A 27,045-nucleotide genomic window follows, 5' to 3' on the forward strand; every position below is an offset into this window, starting at 1 on the left:
GCACCTCATGGCAAAGAACTCTCTGAGGATCTGAAAAAAATAATTGTTGCTCTACATGATGGCCTGGGCTATAAGAAGATTGCCAAGACCCTGAAACTGAGCTGCAGCACGGTGGCCAAGACCATACAGCGGTTTAACTGGACAGGTTCCACTCAGAACAGGCCTCGCCATGGTCGACCAAAGAAGTTGAGTGCACGTGCTCAGCGTCATATCCAGAGGTTGTCTTTGGGAAATAGACGTATGAGTGCTGCCAGCATTGCTGCAGAGGTTGAAGGGGTGGGGGGTCAGCCTGTCAGTGCTCAGACCATACGCCGTACACTGCATCAAATTGGTCTGCATGGCTGTCATCCCAGAAGGAAGCCTCTTCTAAAGATGATGCACAAGAAAGCCCGCAAACAGTTTGCTGAAGACAAGCAGACTAAGGACATGGATTACTGGAACCATGTCCTGTGGTCTGATGAGACCAAGATAAACTTATTTGGTTCAGATGGTGTCAAGCGTGTGTGGCGGCAACCAGGTGAGGAGTACAAAGACAAGTGTGTCTTGCCTACAGTCAAGCATGGTGGTGGGAGTGTCATGGCCTGGGGCTGCATGAGTGCTGCCGGCACTGGGGAGCTACAGTTCATTGAGGGAACCATGAATGCGAACATGTACTGTGACACACTGAAGCAGAGCATGATCCCCTCCCTTCGGAGACTGGGCCGCAGGGCAGTATTCCAACATGATAACGACCCCAAACACACCTCCAAGACGACCATTGCCTTGCTAAAGAAGCTGAGGGTAAAGTTGATGGACTGGCCAAGCATGTCTCCAGACCTAAACCCTATTGAGCATCTGTGGGGCATCCTCAAACGGAAGGTGGAGGAGTGCAAGGTCTCTAACATCCACCAGCTCCGTGATGTCGTCATGGAGGAGTGGAAGAGGACTCCAGTGGTAACCTGTGAAGCTCCATGCCCAAGAGGGTTGCAGTGCTGGAAAATGATGGTGGCCACACAAAATATTGACACTTTGGGCCCAATTTGGACATTTTCACTTAGGGGTGTACTCACTTTTGTTGCCAGCGGTTTAGACATTAATGGCTGTGTGTTGAGTTATTTTGAGGGGACAGCAAATTTACACTGTTATACAAGCTGTACACTCACTACTTTACAATGTAGCAAAGTGTCATTTCTTCAGTGTTGTCACATGAAAAGATATACTCAAATATTTACAAAAATGTGAGGGGTGTACTCACTTTTGTGATCTACTGTATATATATATTAAGCATTGGGAAAGTGCTGGAGTGGCAGATCTCATAGAGTGATGATTTATGGATCAGCCCAGATCCACCTCAGCCCTTCGGTCCTGAAAGACACCTGCCAGACAGACATGTTGTTACCATCCCATCTCCTCTGCTTGGAGATAGAGGGCGATATCATTTGATCACACAGAGTTGGAGGGCTTTCGTTTCTGCACAGATATCTGGAATAGAAGTGTGGCGCATCGATAACCCCTTGTCAGCCATGTCTTGAGTGATCTTGTCCTTCCACTCCCTGGGTGGAGTACCAGAAATCTTCATCGTGCTGTGGGCAGATGGACTACAAATGCCATATAGAGGAGAGAATCTCAGCTGGCGCTCTAAAGAGAAGAGGACTTGCTATCCTTGTATAACCTCTAGTTAAAAATGCCTTTTCTATGTCTATCTATCTGTATCAAGCAGCTAAAGGAACATTGTGCCTTTACTAAGATGCATCATTGCTAAATAACAATACTATGACCATTGAATCAATCTCAATGTCAAACTGGCACAATCGAACCTCACCTCTCGACTGTGACAGAGCATGTGTGGAACCTGGTGAGCATTCGGGCACAAAATACCTACAAGACGCAGGCCTACTGTCGACGGGGAGAGTTGCACTGACGTACAGCACTGTGACACGCAGTGCAATCAAATTATTATTTTGTGGCAATAGATGGGTCACAGAGTGAGAAGAGGCCAGCTGCAGTGTTAGTATGCTAGCTTCACTGATAGCTGAAGTAGACTGGCTCCCAGGCTAACATCTCTCATTGGCTCCTTGTAGGCAAGTACACGCATGCACATTTATGCACACACACACACACACACACACACACACACACACACACACACACACACACACACACACACACACACACACACACACACACACACACACACACACACACACACACACATAATACAGTAGGAGGTGGCTACTGCTAGACAGCCAGACACACTATCACACCATCAGTCTCCACCAGAAAGATCTTGCTGCCTGAGAGCGCTGCTCTAAGCCTCCAGTCTCCTGCTCAACTCTTGACCAGGACTACACAGGATCTGCCTAGGTGAGCTCAACACTAGTCAAATAAATTCAAACATCAAACATTGCAGTGATTTGAAATCAGTAATGTAACTAATAATTTTTGTACACACACACTTTTTTTTGCCATAATCTGTTTCAGCAGATCAAAGTTGTCTCATTACAACAATGGCTGCCTGCCTATACCTTCTCAATACATCACATACTGTATATCTACAGAACATGAACTGAGAGACGGGTAATAACCAAGAAGAGAAAAGGGCTCCTATACCAGCAGCTAATGGTTGAAATAAACAGAAGGAAGAGATGCCTGCTGATTTTGCAGAAACCTGCTTTCCCCTAAATCAACAGACAGATTAGAATTCATATTAAGGCCTATTTATAAAATCCTTCTTCATTGACTACAGCTTGGGGATTTTCACACTTAGTGTGTGTGTTTCGATGATTTGGAGAAGACAGCTGGCTGTTTTAAGATACACTGACCAAGGGGATGGGATAAAGCCTTTACTAGCCTTTAGAGGATGAGAGGGATTGGGATGTCTTAGACGAGGGATACATCAGATGATTGTGTGTGCGTGCGCAAGTGAGTTTGTGTGTACATGCACTCTTTGAAAAAAAGGTTCCAAAAGGGTTCTTCGACTGTTCCCATAGGAGAACCCTTTTTGGTTCCAGGTAGAACCCGTTTGAGTTCCATGTATCTGTGGAAAGGGTTCTACATGGAACCCAAAGGGATAGCACCTTTTTTTCCCTAAGAGGTTGCGTACTGTATGTGGCCCTTCCCACCAGCACTAATAATGGCAGAATTTCTGCAGCTTCCTAGGCTGTTAAAGACCTGAATCTTACCTCAAATGGATTTGTAATACTTCAGTGCCTTTAATGCTCAAGCCAGACTAAACAAACATCCTAACTGTCTGTACCAGCTGTCAAGATAATAACTTCCCACATTTTCTCAGGGTGCATGCAATGGGCAGTAACAGACCTAAATCTGACCTCCTATGACACATCCTTGATTTCTGCACATCAAATGGTTTTATCGTACTTGAAACACTATAATCCCAAACTCAGTTCCAGATAAATCAGGACCCGCAGAGCTTTTGAAAAATCCTTTGTTGTCTCGCTTAAAAAGAATGGATCGGTTATGTAAACGGACGAAAGAAAGTGCTTTTCAATCTGTCTCGGTAGAGGCGTCTGTCAAGGCCACCTCTTTTGTATTGTTAGAGGTGTCTGGTAAGGTGTATGTGTCATGCCAGTCTTGTGAGCTTTGATGTGTGTGTGTGCGCACGTGTGCAAATGTGTGTGTTAAATACAGAGGCCTGGCAAGGGCTGAATCTTTATCTCCTCTTTGCAGGGACAGTGAGGCTGCAGTATGCACTGTCAACCAATCTGTCTGAGCTGACAGCTCCTGAAGAAAACTGAGGAGGGCAGAGCCCTGGAATCAATACAGAAAACCAGCCAGGAGGACAATGCTGAATGCATATCTCAACTCAGGATACTCCCCATAACCCGTTCAATACAGTTTCTACTCCATTGCAGTGAATTAGGCAATGAGGAGTCTAATTAGAATATTGGCCGTGAGAGAACAGCTCCCAGTCCAGCATTTTAGAAGTTAGAGCCTGAAAAGCATTCGGTTGAGACTTGGCTTATAAATAATGCTTGTGAGCTGACGTAAGAAGTCGCCGTTCACATAACTCTGTCTCCCGGGTTCAGAGTTATTTTCCGTCTTACCTTCTTCAATCACAATGCCTCAAACTATTTCCAAAGAACTGATATATATCCTCCCCAAAACGGGTCATGCATTTTCCCCCAGTTGCTGTAACTATTGAATATTTGGATGCTCGATCGATGAGTCCTTAGCCCTTTACTGCAGTGTGCTAAATCAGGGTCTCAAAGAGTGTTTCTGGGTAGTCTTAAACAAATCTACTTTGAAACAAAAGTATACACCTCACACACATGGTTTTGGGCTTAAAAAAAAGAAGACATGTACGATGTAAGATATAGATTTGAAATATATTCAATTTTGAGTTTGCATCCCAATATGACACTTCATATACATCACAGAAGATTGAAGTATACAAAACTGTTTGACCTAGAAACACCAGATTTTTGCATAAAAATTATGTTTATTAATTATGAAATTAGAAAACATATTAATACCACTAGAGGATGATTTGGTCATTTCACTACAGGAAATGGCTACTATCATAAAAATCTATGTGACTGCTCCCGGCGACACAGCAAGTATGTGCCAGTGCACAAAGCAGGCGTATTACGCTGTGTCGTCCCACGTGACATTCTCCTGACTCACTGGGAAAAAAACACCACAACAACAGATCTGCCAAGTCCTTAACACTCAAAACACTGCCAACTCTTCCATCTGCTTATGTCACCAACACACTACCTATGAACCAGTGAGATAATGTATGAACGCTTTGAATAATACCCAAATTAAAGTTGGAACGAACAGAAGCCAGGCGTATCCAAACCCTAGAAACATGTGGGACTGGGTGTATTACACTGGTGGGTTTAGGGGAGGGAATATGACTCATGATTAGTAAAACTTCTTCTCGGAGGCTCTAATAAAGGGAGCCATGGGTGGCTGTGTTTTTCACAGGAAGCAGACAATGACGCAAGTGCAGGTGAGTAGTCCGGAGGAAATTAAATTACAGCTGAGAGTGGTATTAACGTTTTCTTTTTTTGTGAAAAATGTCACACAGACTGTGGTTGTCACACAGACTGCATGAAAAAAAAGACAGTATATTTAGTGTTGGTTAATCAAAATAATTTCAAGAGGCTTTTCTTGATACAAGTCAAATCTCAATTTCGCAATGTTAACTTCATAATTCATATTGCGTACGGTATGCTTGTCACCGGCAGGGACTGGGGAGTTTGTCAGGGTCAAAATAAATATGAAAGGAGCAAAGCCCAGATAAAAAGATAAACGAAAACCTGTGGTAGTCTTCTGAAAACCTAACCCTGCAACTCAGAATTGCTTTCTAAGAGGTGTTGAATGTTCCTGAATGGTCCAACTTTTGCCCTCAGAACAAAGACAATGTTGAAAATGAAGCACAATATCTCAGCCCCATGACAAATGTGTAGAATTTTGCTTTAAAACAGCAACATTTTGTCTCTGGTGCCAAGAGAAGGGCTTTTAAAATGTTTGATTGAAAATTGCACCATTGAGTGTATCAACGCTGCTGGGTTTTTCATGCTCAACAGTTTCCTGTGTGTATCAAGAATGGTCCACCACCCAAAGGACATCCAGCCAACTTGACACAACTGTGGGAAGCACTGGAGTCAACATGAGCCAGCATCCCGGGCACATTTTCTATACATTTTCTTTAACTTTGAAATGTAGAGTAGGTTGTGTAGATCAGTAGGTACATTTTGTATCCCTTTTTAGAGGTACTTCTAAGGCAGCAAAATGTGAAGACTGTGCAAGGGGTGTGTAGACTTTCACTAGCGACTGTACGTGACAGCGAATAAACCTAGAAATCTTAGTGAGGACCCTCTGAGGCCCAAAGCCTCTCTAATCGTGGAGCAGCGTGACAGCTAAATTTAGCCAAACAGACAGGCAGAACTACCATTGGGCCTCATCCAGTGAATAGTATTAACGTGCCCCTGGAGGGATTATAATGCAGCTTACCACTGTGTATCATCTCGCTGGAGGAAATTTGACCCTCCAATACCATGCTCAGATGTTACACAAATGCGTCTCTCGGCTAAACAGTGTAATTTCTGGGTTTGTAATAAAAATAATAAAGCTGTCTTTGACCTTGACAGAGCTGTCGTGCGGTCCATCAAAACAAAGCCCTGGTCTAAGGTCTTATGTCTGACGTTGCTGGAGACACGATTGGGGAGTAGCTTCAATCTGTGTTTGCTGACTGACTGACTGACTAACAGGGTTCTTGTGCGTTACATCACACAGACTCAATGCAGCTGGTCAATATGGTCCACTATTAAGACTAGTAATTGCAATCAACCTGAGTCATGTTAGATACAGTTCATCAAATTCTCTCTGATATCAAAGAACTACAACATGTGGTTCAGCAGAACCTACAGTAGTTGGAGGCAGTTCTCTACACGAACACTTTGAAAATGCAAAGGCCTACATCTTGATACAACAACAGTCATAGTCCATGGTACACAACAATGGATTTACATCGCAGCCACAAAATTATCTGGTCTGGGCTTGCACACAGTACAAAACTACAGATCTATTAGGTGTTTTTGGTTATACTGCATGCAGAGTTCAGTCCTACTCCAGCTTGATATTCCATCTCCATCTGTACTCTGTCCTCCTTACACTCTTGCCGAAGAGGTGGAGGTGGTATGAGGTGAAATGGACGCTGAACCAATTCACTGCAATGAGAGGCTGACATTGAGAGAGGGCGCCACTGTACATTAGGAAATTGAAGGTGCAAATCCTAATTTTTCCACTCAATTACGCAATTACGAGTCCTGCGGAAGCTCGAAGGTCCGTGGCTGGCAACGGTTGCTCGCTCACCGGCCCGCACTGTCTTTGCAGGAAATGGGATCTGAATGAGGCACAAACAACATAGGAACGTGAACGTAAATTAGTGTCTGGCTAATGATGCTGTGGCGGTCTAATGCCGGGTATTCAAAGTGTAAATGTAGCTTGAAAATGTCATCAACCTAGAGCAGTGCATCTTTTTATTATCTATACCCTGCCTAAATGTACATATCTACCTATAATACCTCGTAGCCCTGCACATTGGGTCACACTTTATTTGGATAGTCCAAATGTTCCATCTGTAGATGTTCTACAGGTTACAGTTAGGGTTAGGTTCAGAATAAACATAAGGGTTAGGGTTAAGTTTAGGGTTAGGATAAGGGTTAAGGTTAGGGTTAGTAGATACAGTAGTTGGTTGAAATGTTACTGATAGACCGTAGAGTATCTACAGATGGACTATCCAAATTAAATTCGTTTTCATATTTTTTAACTCAGCATCATTGGGAAAGGGCTCATAAGTAAGCATGACACTGTGAAGTCTACACATGTTGTATTTGGTGCATGAGACAAATACAATTTGATTTGATTTGAATTGCTGCATCGAAACAGAAGGCCAGGTTAAAACGAGAGCGATAAAAGCCCTACACTGGTAATATTTAACGTATGACACATTACACAATGCTATAATCCTACTCAGCGTGTCGGGTTAGTGTAACATCATCATCGGTGAAAGGGAGAAAGGACAAACCCCTCCGTGTGTGAAGGCACAAGCCGTGTGTTTGTTTGTGTGACTTATTTGATTTGTGATTTTAGGTGTGATCTGATCAACTTTGGAATGAGCAGGTGGCACACAAGCCTTGTTCCTGTGCCTGTATAGGCGTCAGGTGTGTTTGTGTGCCTTTGCGTATGTGCCTGCATGGGTGTGACCTGCGCCGTCTTCTGAATACCAGGCAGCATTCCCATTTCCGGCTTGGCATTCTTCTTAATGACGACAACACCGGATAGCAGCTGGCACACGGGTTAAATGCTGCCAAAAGATTACACTTTTCCTGCGCTCCTTGTCCTTGGATTCCCACTCGGAATCGCTCAGACAGGCCTTAAACCATGAGGATGCAAACCGTTTAACCCTTCAGAGGCCAAATCCAATTATGTAAAAGATGGAGAAATGATAAAGTCCAATTTCAGATTAAGACCGGGCTCCACTGCAGCGAATTGTCACGAGTATCTGTTGTGAGTAGACACATCCACTTCATCATCTAGAGCTTGGGTCCTCCTGAGCTACAATGACTCAGCCAACACTCTACTCCTCACAACATTGTAGGGAATCACAACAATGAAAGCCTCGCTAGAAAATGACCCAAATCGGACAATGTTCTTACACAACACTGTTTAGTTTCGGTGATAACCCCATTGTCTAACTATAGACGAGTGTACAACAACCAGTGCTAGTGGTCATCTTAACTCCAATCCTTGAGCCTCAGGCCCAGGTCTCCTCTCTTGGTAAAATGTCTCAAATTTTGTCGTGCTCAGACAGATGTCGCTGCCGCTGTGTGGCATGTGACTGCCGGGCGGAGAAGCCCTTCCGTGTTTAATGAGGTACCCTCAGAGAGCGAGGGAGGGAGGGGAGGAAGGAGTAGAGGAAGAATAGATGGACATAGTGGGAGAGATATAAAAGAGAGAGAAAGGAGTGGGAAGTGAGAAAGAGAGAGAAGCAGGGGTAGAGGGAGATGAGGGGGGGGGAATAAGTGAGGGAGGGAGGGAGAGAGAAAGTGAGATAGATAACTAATTGGTGTGAAAAGGCAGACTGGGCGACTGGGTCGAGTCAAAGAGACAGCATCTGGTAAACGCTTCACTAATGTTATGAATATAGAGGGTTCATGGGAGTCCTCTGACACAATAGCATATACATTTCACCACCCTTTCACATCATAGCAATTCAGTGAATTAGATAGTGATGACTCAGTAACATTGAATATAGATTCATTTCGGAAGATGTCACCTCTCACGGACACTTTTATCACATCGATTTGTCTTTGCATTTTGCTAGTGAAGTTCGCATAGTTCCCATAACTATATATTTTTATTTCTTATTTTTTCTTAAAACTGCATTGCTGGCTTGTAAGTAAGCATTTCACTATAAGTTCTACTACACCTGTTGTATTCGGCGCATGTGACAAATACAATTTGATTTGATATGGTCTAACATGGAGCTACGATTCCGGGCGCTGTCCACAATCCGGGATGATTCACAAAGCTTTTACATTGTAAGAATGCCTATATTGTGGGCTTTAAGTCCCTTTAGGATAATGGTAATGACAGTCATACTTATTTAATTAATGTGCAGTGTTCAACCTATTTTAGCCTACCACAATATGTTCCAGTGTTCTATGCATCATTCACACACAAAGCAACATCCACTTGCATCCCAAACCTGTTGGGCCACATGAGACTTCTAAGGGGTAGATTCCTGTCTTTTCTATACTGTACTACTGAATGTAATTCTATGGTTCAGCCCCTCATGCTGGGTAACACTTGAGGGAGAGGCCCTTGAGTGTGGCAGGTGGCTGTCCCTAATACCTGATAACAGTAATCAGACACAGATACAGTGGAGTGGGACTGATCCTTCCGCAGCGGGAGATGCACGCCACCCCACATCACACCGTGCCACTCTGTGTTTTTAGTACCAACCATCCAACCTCAGATCCCAACTATTACAAGCTGACCACACCGCCCGTGTTGTGTGCGCGAGCATTGCAAAATAAATGTACACATACATGTTATTTAATCATTTCATCCAAACTGTTCGCACGCATCAACGGACATCTGTGTAGCCAGGCGCTGAAACCGAACTTGGTTCTATTTTTGACGCATGATGCACTGCAAGTCCCACCACTCCCATCTCCTCATTGTTTTTTAGGAGCATATACCCATGTGGGTGATTGAAAGATGAACTGAGGTCCACACTCCAGTCCAGTTGGTAGCGTTAAGGCACGTTAAAGTTGGTTGCCAACCGCCATATAAAGTCCACAGAAGATGAAGGAGAGATTACTAGAAACCAACTAGATTTCCCCGTTTATCTGTGGATTAATTGTCAAGAGTAGAGAACACACGATTTTGTGTGACTCAAAATTCAACAAAGATCCAGAAAAAAAGGACCTTGTGCATTTCAGGTAAAATAACAACCCACTGTTTATATTCCAAGACAAATTAGCTTACAACAGCAAGCTAGATAGCTAAATGTCCTTGAATGTTTCATGTGTTTCGACCTGCCCCCAAATTAATATAGTTGGTTCAGAGTTCGTTGATATTTCACCCTGCATGTCCTGATTGCTTTTGGTGTGGTTGACAAAATCAATATGCACACGATGGCGGATGCACGCGCATGCCAATTCTAGTCAGCATGTTAGAGGGATTAGGGTTTACGAGTGCTGTGACGATGGTAAATGAAGAGGGAGGGTGTGTGTGCATAGCTGCGGGAAGTAGGGGTGCTGAGGGCGGAGAAAAATACCGTAGGCTACATAATGTATCATGACCCAGTGGTTAAGGTCACAACATTAAATCGCATTTAAAACCCTGATGAATGAGCAGACAATTCATGTTTGTTGTCTTGATGTAAAAGATGTAAAAGGATGTGATCAGTAGGGTTTGACAGGACGTTACAATTTATGATTGAAAATACATTTGGAAGAGCAGCGAGGGAAAATGTGTGAGGTGCCGTGAACGTGAATTCAGGTGCTTTAACTCCATAAGCACACTGAGCACCATTTATGGGTCTGAGCTACTGAAAGTGGCCTACAGTGGCTTGCGAATGTATTCACACCCCTTGGCATTTTTACTATTTTGTTGCCTTACAACCTGGAATTAAAATTGATTTTTTTGGTGATTTGTATCACTTGATTTACACAACATGCCTACCACTTTGAAGTTGCAAAACTTTGAAGTTGCATTTTTTATTGTGAAAAAACAAGAAATAAGACAAAAAAACGGAAAACTTGAGCGTGCATAACTATTCACACCCCCAAAAGTCAATACTTTCTAGAGCCACCTTTGTAGAGCCGCCAAGTCTCTTGGGGTATGTCTCTATAAGCTTGGCACATCTAGCCACTGGGATTTTTGCCCATTCTTCAAGGCAAAACTGCTCCAGCTCCTTCAAGTTGGATGGGTTCCGCTAATGTACAGCCATCTTTAAGTCATACCACAGATTCTCAATTGGATTGAGGTCTGGGCTTTGACTAGGCCATTCCAAGACATTTAAATGTTTCCCCTTAAACCACTCGAGTGTTGCTTTAGCAGTATGCTTAGGGTCATTGTCCTGCTGGAAGTCTCAAATCTCTAGAAGACAAACAGGTTTCTCTCAAGAATTTCGCTGTATTTAGCGCCATCCATAATTCCTTCAATTCTGACCAGTTTCCCAGTCCCTGCCGATGAAAAACATCCCCACCGTATGATACTGCCACCACCATGCTTCATGGATGGTGTTTGGAGGAGAAATAAGAGGAATACATTTGCACAGCTGTCTTTCAACGTGCCGTTTGCCTACTTTGTCATTGTTCAAGTTAATACAGGAAAACGACGTGTCCCAATTGGAACCCTATATTGTGCTCTACTTTCACCCTATACACTGAGTGTACAATTAAGAACACCTTCCTAGGGTGGGCCTGGCTGCCAAGTGGGTGGACCTACAGTGCCTTGCAAAAGTATTCACCCCCCTTGGCATTTTTCCTATTTTGTGTTGGGTTTGCGCCAAAAGATACATTTTAGTCTCATCTGACCAGAGTACCTTCTTCCATATTTTTGGGGAGTCTGCCGCATGCCTTTTGGTGAACACCAAACATGTTTGCTTATTTATTTCTGGCCACTCTTCCGTAAAGCCCAGCTCTGTGGAGTGTACGGCTTAAACTAGTCCTATGGACTGGTAGATACTCCAATTTCCGCTGTGGAGCTTTGCAGCTCCTTCAGGGTTATCTTGGGTCTCATTGTTGCCTCTCTGATTAATGCCCTCCTTGCCTGGTCTGTGAGTTTTGGTGGGCGTCCCTCTCTTGGCAGGTTTGTTGTGGTGCCATATTCTTTCCATTTTTAATCATGGATTTAATGGTGCTCTGTGGGATGTTCAAAGTTTCTGATATTTCTTTATAACCCAACCCTGATCTGTACTTCTCCACAACTTTGTCCCTGACCTGTTTGGAGAGCTCCTTGGTCTTCATAGTGCTGCTTGCTTGGTGGTGCCCCTTGCTTAGTGGTGTTGCAGACTCTGGGGCCTTTCAGAACAGGTGTATATATACACTGAGATCATGTGACACTTAAATTGCACACAGGTGGACTTTATTTAACTAATTATGTGACTTCTGAAGGTAATTGGTTGCACTAGGCCTTATTTAGGGGCTTCATAGTAAAGGGGTGAATACATATGCATGCACAACCTTTCCATTTAAAAAAACATTTTTTTTTAACAAGTAATTTTTTTCATTTCACTTCACCAATTTGGACTATTTTGTGTATGTCCATTACATAAAATCCAAATAAAAATCAATTTAAATTACAGGTTGTAATGCAACAAAATAGGAAAAACTGGCTAAAACTCATAATATCGATTGCACAAATTCTTAGTGTGCAGTAAACTGCATCAACATCTGCTCTTCCCTTGTGCCACATAAACACTCGTCCCCCACTGTGGTGCGTGAATGTGGACATTAGCATTTTACAAACTTGACCGATGGAGCTGTGACACACTTGCACGCCGTGAACAAACAAAGCACTCAAAACACACACTAGCCAACACGTCCATGTAAACACAGAGACGCAAACACAAAACGAAAATATCCGGGCCCCACTGCCGACACCCCCAGATGGCAAATGGGTCCATTTTGTGGGGGGTAGCGGCGTTTTAATGGCCATTGTGGCGGCGGGAGGTAAAAAGACATATCCGTTCTAGTAAAACGTTACACAGGAAGTGCTCATAAACAAATACATGAACTCCATGGACAGAGTAAACAAATAACAGCCCCGTAATGTGGTTAGTCTGGACTAGGGCTAGTTATGTTAGCCTGAGGGTGACCATGGTAGGAGAACATTATCAGATGACAGCTGGCAGATAAGAGTCCTAATAGGATTTTACTGTATGTCCCTGGTTGCTCAAATCCCTCTCTCACCTGAGACTGCTCCCTATAGCAGGGGTTCCCAAACTGTTTTGCTTCGTGACCCACCAATTGATGTATTTTCATTTGCGAAAAACATACGGTGAAAAAACATACACAGACCAAAGAATAAGTTTTAAAAAATACAATCTTTGCCGTGGAGAGAATATTTTGTCTTTTTATAGCTAATTTCCTGCAATACTACACATTTTGTCATGGAGCTAAAATAAAATGTTGCCGTTTAAAGCAAAATGTTTCTGCAATTCTATACATTTTTCCATGGGGCAGAGAGAAAATGCTGCAGATTTTAACAAATGTCCTGCAATTCTACTCATTTTGACATGGCTAATGCTGTGTTCTTACACAAAAAACATAACAAAAACAATGTGTGACTGATTGTCTCTGAAGTTCTCAAAGATTCGAGGCTATTATAAAGAAATATTGGTCCATTATCTTTTCTACACACATTCTATTTGGTTTTAGTTGTTTAAGTTTACACTGAAATTGTTTTTCCATGCCGAAAATGTATAAAAATCACAAAATAACAAAAAATGTCATCCCGCGACCCACCTGCACCTCTGCCGTAAACCACAAGTGGCTCCCGACCCACAGTTTGGGAACCACTGCCCTATTGTACTGGGCCCGGGAAGCGACATGGCTCTTTGTACATACTGTACTGCATTGATTGAAAAGACTGAGTGCATATGGTGCATTATGAAGGCAGGGCTAAATTCTGACGCGGTTTGGATAAGAACTTAAATGGTTTTGGCAAAGCGAATGAGATTTTGCCATGCTCCCCTTCCCTTCCCCTTTCTCTCCATCACCGTCTCTTGCTTTCTCACCCTTGCTCTCTCCTTCTCTTGCTCTCCCATCCTTACTACCTTATTTTGTATCTCCTTTTCTCTCAAACACCTTTTATTCCGTCCTCCATATCTCACCCTCCATCCTTTCTTTATCTCCATTTCTCCTGCTGTCTCCTTTTTCTGCTCTCGAGTCCCTACGTTTTCTTATCCTATCTTTATCTTTCCCTCCTTATGTAGCCCCATCTCTCTCCCTTCTTCCATATCCCTCCATCTTCCACCTATTGCTCTTTATATCCATCTCACCCTCTCTATCCCTTCCACATCTCCATCTCTCTCATCCTTGCACTCCCTCCATGTGCACCCTCTCCTTCTCCGTGGCCGATGTGAGTAAGACATTTTAAGCGTGTTAACCTTCACAAGGCTGCCGGCCCAGACGGCCTCCCTAGCCGGGTCCTCAGAGCATGTGCAGTCCAGCTGGCTGGAGTGTTTACGGACATATTCAATCTCTCCCTATCCCAGTCTGATGTCCCCACATGTTTCAAGATGGCCACCATTGTTCCTGTACCCAAGAAAGAAAAGGTAACTGAACTAAATGACTATTGCCCCGTAGCACTCACTTCTGTCATCATGAAGGGCTTTGAGAGACTAGTCAAGGATCATATGACCTCTACCTTACCTGATACCCTAGACCCACTTCAATTTGTTTACTGCCCCGATAGATCCAAAGACAATTCAATAGCCATCGCACTGCACACTACCCTATCTCATCTGGACAAGAGGAATACTTATGTAAGAATGCTGTTCATTGACTATAGCTCAGCATTCAACACCATAGTACCCTCCAAGCTCATCATTAACTTCTTACGGCTGAAATCCCGTTAACCTCTTTCAGCTAGGGGGCAAAATTTTTATGTTTGGAAAAATAATGTTCCCAAGGTAAACTGACTATTTCTCAGGTCCAGATGCTAGAATATGCATACAATTGACAGATTAGGATAGAAAACACTCAAAAGTTTTCAAAACAGTCAAAATATTGTCTGTGATTATAACAGAACTGATTTTGCAGGCGAAAACCTGAGGAAATACAACCCGGAAGTGCCTTTTATTTGGAAAAATCCCTGTTCCGTGTCCTGCCCCTCCATTTAAAGGGGTATCAAGCAGATTCCTTTTCCAATGGCTTCCTCAGGCTGTGACCAGGCTTTAGATATAGTTTCAAGCTTTTATTTTGAAAAATGCGCGAGATTTTTCAAAACGCGTCAGGTGTCCTTTGATTAGTTCCTGCGCGGAAGAGATGGAGCTCGACATTTTCTTTCTCTGTAGTATTGAATAGTTTACCGTCCGGTTGAAATATTATCGATTATGTATGTTAAAAACAACCTGAGGATTGATTATAAAAAACGTTTGACATGTTTCTACGAACATTACGGATACTTTTTGGAATTTTCGTCTGCCTTTCAGGACCGGAACGAGCCTGTGGTTTTCTGAACATAACGCGCAAACCAAATGGCGGTTTTTGGTTATAAAACTAATCTTTATCGAACAAAAATAACATTTATTGTGTAACTGGGAGTCTCGTGAGTGCAAACATCCGAAGATTATCAAAGGTAAGCGATACATTTTATTGCTTTTCTGATTTTCGTGACTAAGCTAATTTGCGGCTAGCTGTTCTTACTGTTTTGTCTAGTGATTGATAAACTCACAAACGCTTGGATTGCTTTCGCTGTAAAGCATATTTTCAAAATCTGACACGATAGGTGGATTAACAACAAGCTAAGCTGTGTTTTGGTATATTTCACTTGTGATTTCATGATTATACATTTTTGGGGTATTTTTCTTTTAATTTGGCGCTCTGCAATTCAGCGGTTGTTTACGAAAATGATCCTGCTAAAGGGATCCGTGCGTCAAGAAGTTAACGGGATCGATTTGACAACAGCCAATGAAAGTGCAGGGCACCAAATTCAAAACAACAGAAATATCATAATTAAAATTCCTCAAACATACAAGTATTATACATCATTTTAAAGATACACTTGTTGTTAATCCCACCACAGTGTCTGATTTCAAAAAGGCTTTAGGACGAAAGCATACCATGCAATTATGTTAGGTCAGCGCCAAGTCACAGAAAAACACAGCCATTTTTCCAGCCAAAGAGAGGAGTCACAAAAAGCAGAAATAGATATAAAATGAATCACTAACCTTTGATGATCTTCATCAGATGACACTCATAGGACTTCATGTTACACAATACATGTATGTTTTGTTCGATAAAGTTCATACTTATATCCAAAAATCTCAGTTTACATTTGGCTTCGCCTCCAAAACATCCCGTGAATTTGCACAGAGCCCCATCAAATCACAGAAATACTCATAATAAACAGTTCTACCAGTCCTAGACAGGTTAAAACTCATTTTTCAGCCACTCCACAAATTTCTTGTTAAAGTCATTTTTCCAACAATTGTTTACAGACAGATTATTTCACTTATAATTCACTGTATCACAATTCCAGTGGGTCAGAAGTTTACATACACTAAGTTTACATACACTGACTGTGCCTCTAAACAGCTTGGAAAATTCCAGAAAATGATGTCATCACTTTAGAAGCTTCTGATAGGCTAATTGACATCATTTAAATCAATTGGAGGTGTACCTGTGGATGTATTTCAAGGCCTACCTTCAAACTCTGCCTCTTTGCTTGACATCATGGGAAAATCAAAAGAAATCAGCCAAGACCTCAGAAAAAAAATTGTAGACCTCCACAAGTCTGGTTCATCCTTGGGAGCAATTTCCAAACGCCTGAAGGTACCACATTCATCTGTACAAACAATAGTACACAAGTATAAACACCATGGGACCACGCAGCCGTCATACCGCTCAGGAAGGAGACGCATTCTGTCTCCTAGAGATGAACGTACTTTGGTGTGAAAAGTGTAAATCAATCCTAGAACATCAGCAAAGGACCTTGTGAAGATGCCGGAGGAAACAGGTAAAAAAGTAACTATATCCACAGTAAAACGAGTCCTATATTGACATAACCTGAAAGGCCGCTCAGCAAGGAAGAAGCCACTGTTCCAAAACTGCCATAAAAAAGCCAAACTACGGTTTGAACTGCACATAGAGACAAAGATTGTACTTTTTGGAGAAATATTCTCTGGTCTGATGAAACAAAAATATAACTTTTTGGCCATAATGACCATCGTTATGTTTGGAGAAAAAAGGGGGAGGCTTGCAAGCCGAAGAACACCATCCCAACCGTGAAGCACGGGGGTTTCAGCATCATGTTGTGGGGGTGCTTTTCTGCAGGAGGGTCTGGTGCACTTCACAAAATAGATGGCATCATGTGGTAGGAAAATGATGTGGATATATTGAAGCAACATCTCAAAACATCAGTCAGGAAGATTAAAGCTTGGTCGCAAATGGGTCTTCCAAATGGACAATGACCCCAAGCAAACTTCCAAAGTTGTGGCAAAATGCCTTAAGGACAACAAAGTCAAGGTATTAGACTGGCCATCACAAAGCTCTGACCTCAATCCTATAGAAAATGTGTGGGCAGAACTGAAAAAGCGTGTGTGAGCAAGGAGGCCTACAAACCTGACTCAGTTACACCAGCTCTGTCAGGAGGAATGGGCCAATATTCACCCAACTATTAGTGGGAAGCTTGTGGAAGGCTACCCAAAACATTTGACCCAAGTTAAACAATTTAAAGGCAACGCTACCAAATACTAATTGAGTGTATGTAAACTTCTGACCCACTGGGAATGTGATGAAAGAAATAAAAGCTGAAATAAATAATTTTCTCTACTATTATTCTGACATTTCACATTCTTAAAATAAAGTGGTGATCCTAACTGACCTAAGAAAGGGCATTTTTACAACAATTAAATGTCAGGAATTGTGACAAACTGAGTTTAAATGACTTCAACTGTAGATTAGCCAGAGATATATAGCGGAGATAGATAGAGAGGGAGGGATAGAGTAAAAGAGAGAGATCTCCCTGGATGATTGGGTGCCTGGGGAGAAGGTTGCCACCATCAGGGGGGATACAACACAAATATTAGATTGAGTCCCCCGAGACGCATCAGCCCAATTTAGGATGGATTGCAGCGCTGAAGTCACAAACAAGCGGCAGACACTTAAACACCTCTTCCCATGCCAGAGAGATCTCACATAAGACACTGGTCTAAGCAAATCCTAGTCTATGGTTTTTCTAGTCTATCCTAGTCTATCTATTCTTAGACTGGTTGCTTGAACAGTTCCGTCTACATCTGTATGTTGATCTACTTCTTATCTGGTTATAACAATAAGCAAGTCTTGATGCTCTTAATTTACCATCTCACCTCCCAATAACTTCCCCAGCTAAGCCTTGAGGAGGAAATTGCATTAGTGTACAGCATGACTCATCCACTATTTGCATAAATACTGTACAGTTCTGTAATGAACAGTTCCATTCCCGGCCTTAACCATATAGAGATATACTGCCTTCTTTCCTTTGGCCTCTCACTCACTGCAATCCACATGAACAGCTACAATAGCTACAAACACTAGCTAAATCATGCTGACGCTGTTCTACTGTGTCAATCTATTCTACAATGTGGTCTCTTAGGGGTCTTTCACACCAAATTGGTTTGGAGAGTTTTTTCCTAACTCTGGCGCGTTTTCCCTTTTAGTTTTGTTAGTTTGGACTGGTGTGAACACTATCGGCACACGGGAGCGCACTAAACAACACACAGTGGTTCGCTCTAAATGTGTGGTCTCGGTCCGATTCCATTCCTACCATGGTGTGGTGCAGTCCTTACCAAACACAGGACAAGAACCAGAGACGTGCAGTATTATTGTAGGCCATGCAAACCAGTTGTGGTGATTTCTGGTATATCATCAAAATAAATAAATCACAATTTTTGGACGTGTTCAACAGTTGTTACCTGATTATGTATAAAACAATTGTAAAATGCAAAGTTGAAAGTTCAACTTATATTCCTAAAATGTAAGTTGAAAAGTTATGATGTTGCTGCTTCCTGTCGACAAGACATTTTGATAAATAGCCCAATGTCAAAACACAGTTTGTGATATATTGAAAACCTAAACATAAATTGTACTCTCTACACAGTACTCTCTACACATACATGTGCGACAATAGCGATCATATTACTTGTATTTTTTTTTTTACCTTATAAACTAAACTGCACATGGGTGGAATGTGCTGAAAAACCGGAGATATTTTTTACATCACTGGATAGAGGACAACCTGCTGAACACAGTCAGCTACATTTCGGAATGCGCATTTTGATACGGGGGTCACCAAACCAGAAAGAGAAATGCTACACTGTTGTGCCAATCACTCATAAATGACCACGTTGAAATCAATTACGCACGAAGGGGGAGCTAAGGTTGTACGTCCTGTAAAAACATTTACAATGCTAAAAAAAAAACACACGGAATCTGGGAAAAATGTGTACATCAATTTCTAGAAGACAGCTACATTTTGAAGTGTTGCATTTTGATTCAAGTGGGTCGCCAAATCGGTAGGTGTAATACAACACTTTTTTTGTTAATCACTTCCATCGGTGTCACGCTGAAATGAATAGTAGAGGGGGGCAAACATTTGGGTGTAGTGCTGTTTAAACTAATTTCGGATGTTGATTTCGGAAGGCTGCCATCATGTAAAAGGGAACAAACCACTTTTTCTCTAAGTTGACTTCAACAAATCACAACATGGCATAGGATATCAACAGTGACAAAGGTTGGCTGTTATTTAAGTGTTAGTTTGACTGTCAAATCCGTATATTGGTGTGTGGCCAGCGACTTTTATAGAGTCATGCAAAACAAAATCAATGGTACAAAACCAAAAGATATTGATCTGTTTTATGCAATCAATCTTATGTCATTGTGATGACTGTAAACCTTCATACTAAAATCAGCAATCTGGGGTAAAAAGGTGGTGTAATTCCACTCAATTTTATGGGGTGAAAATGCCACCTGGTAAGGTACAGTAGTAACAAACTGTCCACATTAGGGAAATTAGCTAATATAAAAGTCTATTTGCCAAAATAATTCAACATGTACATTTAAGATGATAGTATATGTTGCCCACTCACAAACTATTGCAACAATGACATCTATTTCTCACTCATTTAACAATTTAGGGTAAAACAATGCTCTCAAACACAATTTAACCGGGCACAGGCCTCGAATTTCCCTAATTTAACCGGGCAGCAGGCCTTCAATGCCCGCTTGTGTGGCTGTAATGCCGGGGGGGAAAAAATTGATGCCTTGTGGCAATTGTGCCCTTGGGCTGAATATAATAATTCTAATTACCTTCTCCCTGCTGCCAATCGCCATGCTCTGAAGCATCTTTCACTCACATGGCTCTCTGGTCACCTCCTTATCACAGGCCTGGCAGCTCCAAAATACAAGTGAAGAAAGAGACATCGGGGATAGAACGGCACGCGTCAATTCCGGGGTGCACATTGAAGATGTTAGAAGAACCATCCAGACGTACTTTTCCTCAGCCAACTAGATTAACGAAAAGCAAAAGCGCTAGCCTATGTCATTCTACTATTCCCCATAGTATAAAAGTTGACATTCTATTGGTCAGCTTGTCATTCTGTGCGAGGAATATCTTCCAAACAGACTCTGGGACAGAAAGTTGTGGGAGGATAGATCCCAAATTCATAGAACTATTGTACATGAAAAATAAATATTAAAAGCAATGAGGCTGATGCAAGTAGCAAAGTGTTTAAGAGCGTTGGGCCAGTAACCGAAAGGGTGCTGGTTCGAATCCCTGAGCTGACTAGGAAAAAAATCTGCTGACGTGCCCTTGAGCAAGGCACTTAAACTTAATTGTTCCTTTAAGTCACTCTGGATAAGAGCATCTGCTAAATGTAAAAAATAATAATCTACGTTTAACTTAAAATGTTGACAACTATTATTTATTCACATTATAAGCGCAGCAATGCACACAGCAGTAGGCTGCAGATTTTCCAAAATGCAATTAGCGGGAAAAAACGTACTCAAAAGCACACTACAAATGCGAGAGGTTTGATGTGACAGAAAGGAAAATCATTTTTTAAATGTTGAAAGAGCATGGGTTGCCAATATAACTAGGATTGTGTCTTTGGCTGCTGGAGAACTAAAGAAAGTTGATATGAGAAAAATTGCCTACTGGTTTCAATGGCACATGAAGAAGTGTCAATGAAATAATTCCCTCAACATTCCTATGGTCGGAATTTGACTAGACTACTTTGAAAATGCCAAATATATATTTTTTTTAAATGTCCAGGTTTGAAAAAAATAATAACCTATGGTTAAATGGTATCAAAATGCTCAATGCCTTCGCATTGTTAAGGTGGGTGATGTCGCAGTGAGCATCAGGCACTGGTCTTTTGTCTCCTATCTGAACAAATAGTGCCTCGAGTATTTTGACAAAATCAAGCCTTTAGACATAAATATAAATGATCGTACATTATATTTGTCAAACATGACTGGCATTTAGCATATATTATATATCCCCACAGCATGATGGGCACCACCATGCTTCACCGTAGGCATGGTGCCAGGTTTCCTCCAGACGACAGGCAAAAGAGTTCAATCTTGGTTTCATCAGACTAGAGAATGTTGTTTCTCATGGTCTGAAAGTTTTTAGGTGCCTTTTGGCAAACTCCAAGTGGACTGTCATGTGCCTTTTCCTGAGGAGTGGCTTCCGTCGGGTCTCTCTACCATAAAGGCCTGATTGGTGGAGTGCTGCAGAGATGGTTGTCCTTCTGGAAGGTTCTACCATCTCCACAGAGGAGCTCTGGAACTCTTTCAGAGTATAATTCGGGTTCTTGTTCACCTCCCTGATCAAGGCCGTTCTCCCCCGATTGCTCAGTTTGGCCAGGTGACCAGCTCTAGTAAGAGTCTTGGTGGTTCCAAACTGCTTCTATTTAAGAATGATGGCGGCCACTGTGTTCTTGGGGACCTTCAATGTTGCAGGTATTTTTGATACCCTTCCCCAGATCTGTGCCTCGACACAATCCTGTCTCGGAGCTCTACGGATAATCCCTTTCGATTGGACATGATTTGGAAAGGCACACACCTGTTTATATAAGTTCCCACAGTTGACAGTCCATGTCAGAGCAAAAAGAATCCCTACAGTTGACCAATCACGGACGAAGGGGCGTACACGTCGGCTCCGGAACTTCGGCTGGCCTCGAGAAATGCATTTGTGTGCCCGAACAGCTGAAACACCACGTAATGAAGTCCAAAACTAACTAAAACTTCAAAATGTCATCAAAATATATGCACAAATTCTTCTGAACTGTTTCGGCTGGGAAGGATGTTGGACATCTTTAGACACAATACTGGAAGCGAGTTGCTCCCAAATAGGTTGGTGACAGCACACATGCCAGATGATGACTCAATATAAGATTTTGACAGCATTGTGGAGGACTTTAATTATAGACAATAGTCAGTGCATGACTGCAGTTGTCTGTTTGTTACCTTGGCTTCCCAACTTGATGTTGGTTGTTCGAATCGAACTTGATCCTATAATAAACTCAGCAAAAAAATAAATGTCCCTTTTTCAGGACCCTGTCTTTCAAAGATAATTCGTAAAAATCCAAATAACTTCACAGATCTTCATTATAAAGGGTTTAAACACTGTTTCCCATGGTTGTTCAATGAACTATAAACAATTAATGAACATGTACCTGTGGAACGGTCGTTAAGACACTAACAGCTTACAGACGGAAGGCAATTAAGGTCACAGTTATGAAAACTTAGGACACTAAAGAGGCCTTTCTACTGACTTTGAAAAACACCAACATCTGTGTGAATGTGCCTTAGGCATGCTGCAAGGAGGCATGAGGACTGCAGATGTGGCCAGGGTAATAAATTGCAATGTCCATACTGTGAGACGCCTAAGACAGCGCTACAGGGAGACAGGACGGACAGCTGATCGGTACATCCGAAAATCACACCTGCGGGACACAGGTACAGGATGACAACAACAACTGCCCGAGTTACACCAGGAATGCACAATCCCCCCATCAGTGCTCAGACTGTCCGTAATAGGCTGAGAGAGGCTGGACTGAGGGCTTGTAGGCCTGTTGTAAGGCAGGTCCTCACCAGACATCACCGGCAAAAATGTCGCCTATGGGCACAAACCCACCGTCGCTGGACCAAATAGGACTGGCAAAAAGTGCTCTTCACTGACGAGTTGCGGTTTGTCTCACCAGGGGTGATGGTCGGATTCGCGGTTATCGTCGAAGGAATGAGCGTTACACCGAGACCTGTACTCTGGAGCAGAATCGATTTGGAGGTGGCGGATCCGTCATGGTCTGGGGCGGTGTGTCACAGCATCATCAGACTGAGCTTGTTGTCATTGCAGGCAATCTCAACGCTGTGCGTTACAGAGAAGACATCCTCCTCTGTGGTACCCTTCCTGCAGGCTCATCCTGACATGACCGTCCAGCATGACAATGCCACCAGCCATACTGCTCGTTCTGTGCGTGATTTCCTGCAAGACAGGAATGTCAGTCTTCTGCCATGGCCAGCGAAGAGCCCGGATCTCAATCCCATTGAGCACGCCTGGGACCTGTTGGATTGGAGGGTGAGGGCTAGGGCCATTCTCCCCAGAAATGTCCGGGAACATGCAGGTGCTTTAGTGGAAGAGCAAAGTAATATCTCACAGCAAGAACTGGCAAATCTGGTGCAGTCCATGAGGAGGAGATGCACTGCAGTACTTAATGCAGCTGGTGGCCACACCAGATACTGACTGTTACTTTTGATTTTGACCCCTCCTTTGTTCAGGGACACATTATTCCATTTCTGTTAGTCACATGTCTGAGGAACTTATTCAGTTTATGTCTCAGTTGTAGAATCTTGTTATGTTCATACAAATATTTACACAATAAACACAGTTGACAGTGAGAGGACGTTTCTTTTTTTGCTAAGTTCATAAGCAGTATGTCAAGGTGGTGAGACATTAGTTAAATATTGAAGTGAGAAAGCATCAAGGGCAACATCTTGCCAAAAGAAACACACCTGCTGCATTTCAACTACCTCCTACCTTGATTATCCGAGGTAGTCGAGTTTCTTGTAAGACGTCTCGTATGAGTCATTCATTGTGGGTTTCTGCGCCAATCACATGTTGCTGCAAACGTGTCTTTCTAATTGCCATATTTGTACTGCATATATCACACAACACACAGCTTGATTACAATTAATTTGTTCCTCCATGTTGCAAACGTGTGCTTCCTTATGCTTCCTCAGTGAAACGGTGCCCAGGAGGATTGTGGCTAGGAGGATTGTGGCTAGAAAACGTCTGCTTCAACACAAGTGTTCTGGCCCAGTGCACTCGGGGTGAAGTAGTAACACAGGCTAATACATTTCTCCATTCTGTCCAAGACAGTCAGATTTAATTGTTCCAAGTTCGTACAGCAGTAGATGAGGTATATAATATTAGCAATAGCTTATAACCTCTATCCAACTGTTGGCCATGACGGAGCACTGATAGTTTTCTACCATTCTGTCCAAGACCGATCTAATGGTTCCAAATGCATACAGCAACAGACTAAAGCATATGATCTCAGCCGCAATACCTCCTACCTTGAAACGTCCTCCTCCTACCGCAATACCACATACCATACCAATACTACTGGTTGCCTATCTAGTCTATTGTCAAAGGTACTTGGACCTGGCATTGCTTTACGGTCTGTATCCAACCTACACTCACTATTGCACTTATAAACACAACTAGCCCTAGTTGTTTTCACCATACTGTAAATGTACAAAATATTTTGTCCTCGACAATATAAACCATTATATAACAGTTGAACAAGGGCTTGATTCCACTTCAAATCAGGGCTACTTTCAAGTTGAGTGCAACTTCATGTTCCTGTCTCCTCTCCATAAGAGAGCTTTGCACTGTCCACAAGGGCATAGTTCAACATCTGTCAAAACTGGTCTATTCCACCCACTCTGTGGCATTGCCATTCCATCCCCCAATCCGGTACAGGATTATAGGATAGGCAGGGCAGCCCTAAGACCTCTGCGTTCCTACAGAGCACTTCACTTTGTATGGATTAAACCTTTAGTGGACTGCCCTGCTGTCACACTAACCTGTATTCACTATAGTGTCGAAAAGGCCCATTGGCACCCATTGGAGAGAAATTGGAAGAAAATGGATCTGGAGACCATTGCAAAATGCTGTAAGAGTGACATGCTTAGGTGACACTCACACATCAGCCAGCACAGTCATCAACAGGGAAGCTTCTGTTTAACGTTGTCAATAGTGATCAGTGCTCTTATAAGGGTTTTGCTATTAGAGCATGCCAGCAGTAGGTGCCACGACACAAGAAATAAAGAAATGTACTTGTCAAAGAAGGTGCATTGCCTTGGCCGGCGACAACAGTGACCAGACTGGGGCAGATGCACGCACGTCTCACACAACAGTAGCTTGCACGTGTGTGCACACACATATACTAATAGCTCATACGTGTCACATGCAGACGCACACAGACACACACAACAGGAGCCTGCCAGCCTCGCTGTTTGGCCGGCTGCTCGCGTGTGGATGTAAACAGCCCTCTTGCCGAGACTCAACAGCACGCCCACAAATCCGACCGGAGCCCACTGCATATATCCTGCCTGCTAATTTAAAGCTAGCCAGAGAAGGCATGAATCACCCAGCTGAGAAGCCTCGGCACAAAACAGGGATATGAGCCCAGCCTTTAATTATTAGATGCATAATCACATCACTTCTTATGCTGGTATAAAAAAACACCTGTGCTTATGGTACAATGGGAGTCTATAGTGTAGGAGTGTATGAGTGTAATGCTGCAAGCAGGAAGGGGAAGCAACAGCCGCTCTGCGATAGCAACAGTTGGCTCTCAACAGTCAGAGAGTTAGCTACGCCACAGAGAGGAAGACGCACAGACACACCGGCCCTCGGCAACCACAGGTACTATAGAAGGAAAAGGAGGAGAGAGGGGGAGAAAAGGATGAGGTAAAAAAGACTCAGCCACACCTGCCGGTTACTCCGCAACCAGACATTGAAGAAAGAAACGAAGGAAGAAGAAGAGGACAAGAACGAGAGAGAAATTGTCTCTACTCACTTGAGTCGTCAGAGTCATAGCCTTCCATGTCCGGCTCCTCCTCCTTCTTGCCGGTTGCTGCGTGTGACAGGGCGGCGGCAGCGCCGCCAAAGGCCCGGCCCGGGTCGTCATCGGTGTGGGAGCATGCCGGGTCATCCCCAGAGTTCTGGCTGGCCGAGGAGGAGCGCAGCGAGCTGGCCCGGATGAGGGCGGGGGGTACTGTGGGGGGGAGACCCCGCGGGTAGCGGGGGAAGTAGTCAGAGATCTGCTTGATGGGCTGGATGGGGCCAGGGCACACATCAATGGCCATGTGCTCCTGGATGCTGATGGTGGTCTTCTCGCCTTTGCGTTGTGTCATGCATGCGATCCCTTGGAGCTCCCACCCAGCCCAGTCAAGACCCAGTCAAAACAATAACAATTCCCCAGGTGCCTCCCAAAACACAAAAAAAGGCTTCTCGAAAAGTAAACTAATAACACCAAAGCCAGCAAGACAAAATCTTTATGGAATGTTTTTCTCTTTTTACGTTGTTCCTCTGAAGTCTATCCCTAAAGAAAAAGCCTGTAGCCCCAGTGGAGAGAGAGCTCCTGGCTGTGAGTGAGATGAGTAGGTCCTGGTGGCGCCTCGGACTCCCCCCTTCTAGCCTGCGCTGCACTGGGCTACATGGAGAGCCGTGGCTGGTCCACCCTGCAAGCTCTAACCATGCTGTCGGTCTGCCTCACACACACTGCTGCCTGCCTGCACTCTCTACCGTGCTCCCTCTCTCTCTACATCCCTCTCTCCCTCTACCTCTACTCCCTATCTGCAGCTGTGTGTGTGTGTGTGTGTGTGTGTGTGTGTGTGTGTGTGTGTGTGTGTGTAAGGGAGGGAGGGAGGTATTAGTGAGGACGGAGGAGGGATCAGCTGATGTCACTGCTTAGCAACCGAGCAGTAAACAGGAACCGCCGGTGCGGGTACTTAATTATGCTATTAGTCCCCATCCATCTGTCAGCAGGAAGGAGGCTCTGCCGTGTGTGTGAGAGAAAGGGCAGAAAGAGAGATATTGCAGAAAATACCTAAGTGTGTGTGCGTGCGCAAGCTGTGGAGTGAAAGACAAAATGTGCGTCTGAGGGACCACAACCGTACATGTAAGTATGTGTGTGCCCAGGAGTGTGTGTGTGAGAGAGATAGTGAGAGTTTTGTGTGTCACAGACAGGGAGAGAGTCGGGAACTAAGCAGCGCTTCCAAAATCCCCAGCTACTTAAAGACC

General features: G+C 43.3%; 1 protein-coding gene across 1 annotated transcript in view; it reads right to left on the minus strand.

The window, feature by feature from the left end:
* LOC120031733 (double C2-like domain-containing protein beta) overlaps nucleotides 1-26,156 on the minus strand; it is a 133,611-nt gene extending 107,455 nt beyond the window's left edge. Inside the window, exon 1 of the mRNA XM_038977519.1 lies at nucleotides 25,820-26,156. Within this exon, the coding sequence (XP_038833447.1) occupies nucleotides 25,820-26,156 (337 nt within the window). The remainder of the gene's footprint in view (nucleotides 1-25,819) is intronic.
* Nucleotides 26,157-27,045: the final 889 nt, after the last annotated feature.

This window comes from Salvelinus namaycush, chromosome 3 (genome assembly GCF_016432855.1).
Source record: "Salvelinus namaycush isolate Seneca chromosome 3, SaNama_1.0, whole genome shotgun sequence".
Lineage (NCBI taxonomy): Eukaryota > Metazoa > Chordata > Actinopteri > Salmoniformes > Salmonidae > Salvelinus > Salvelinus namaycush.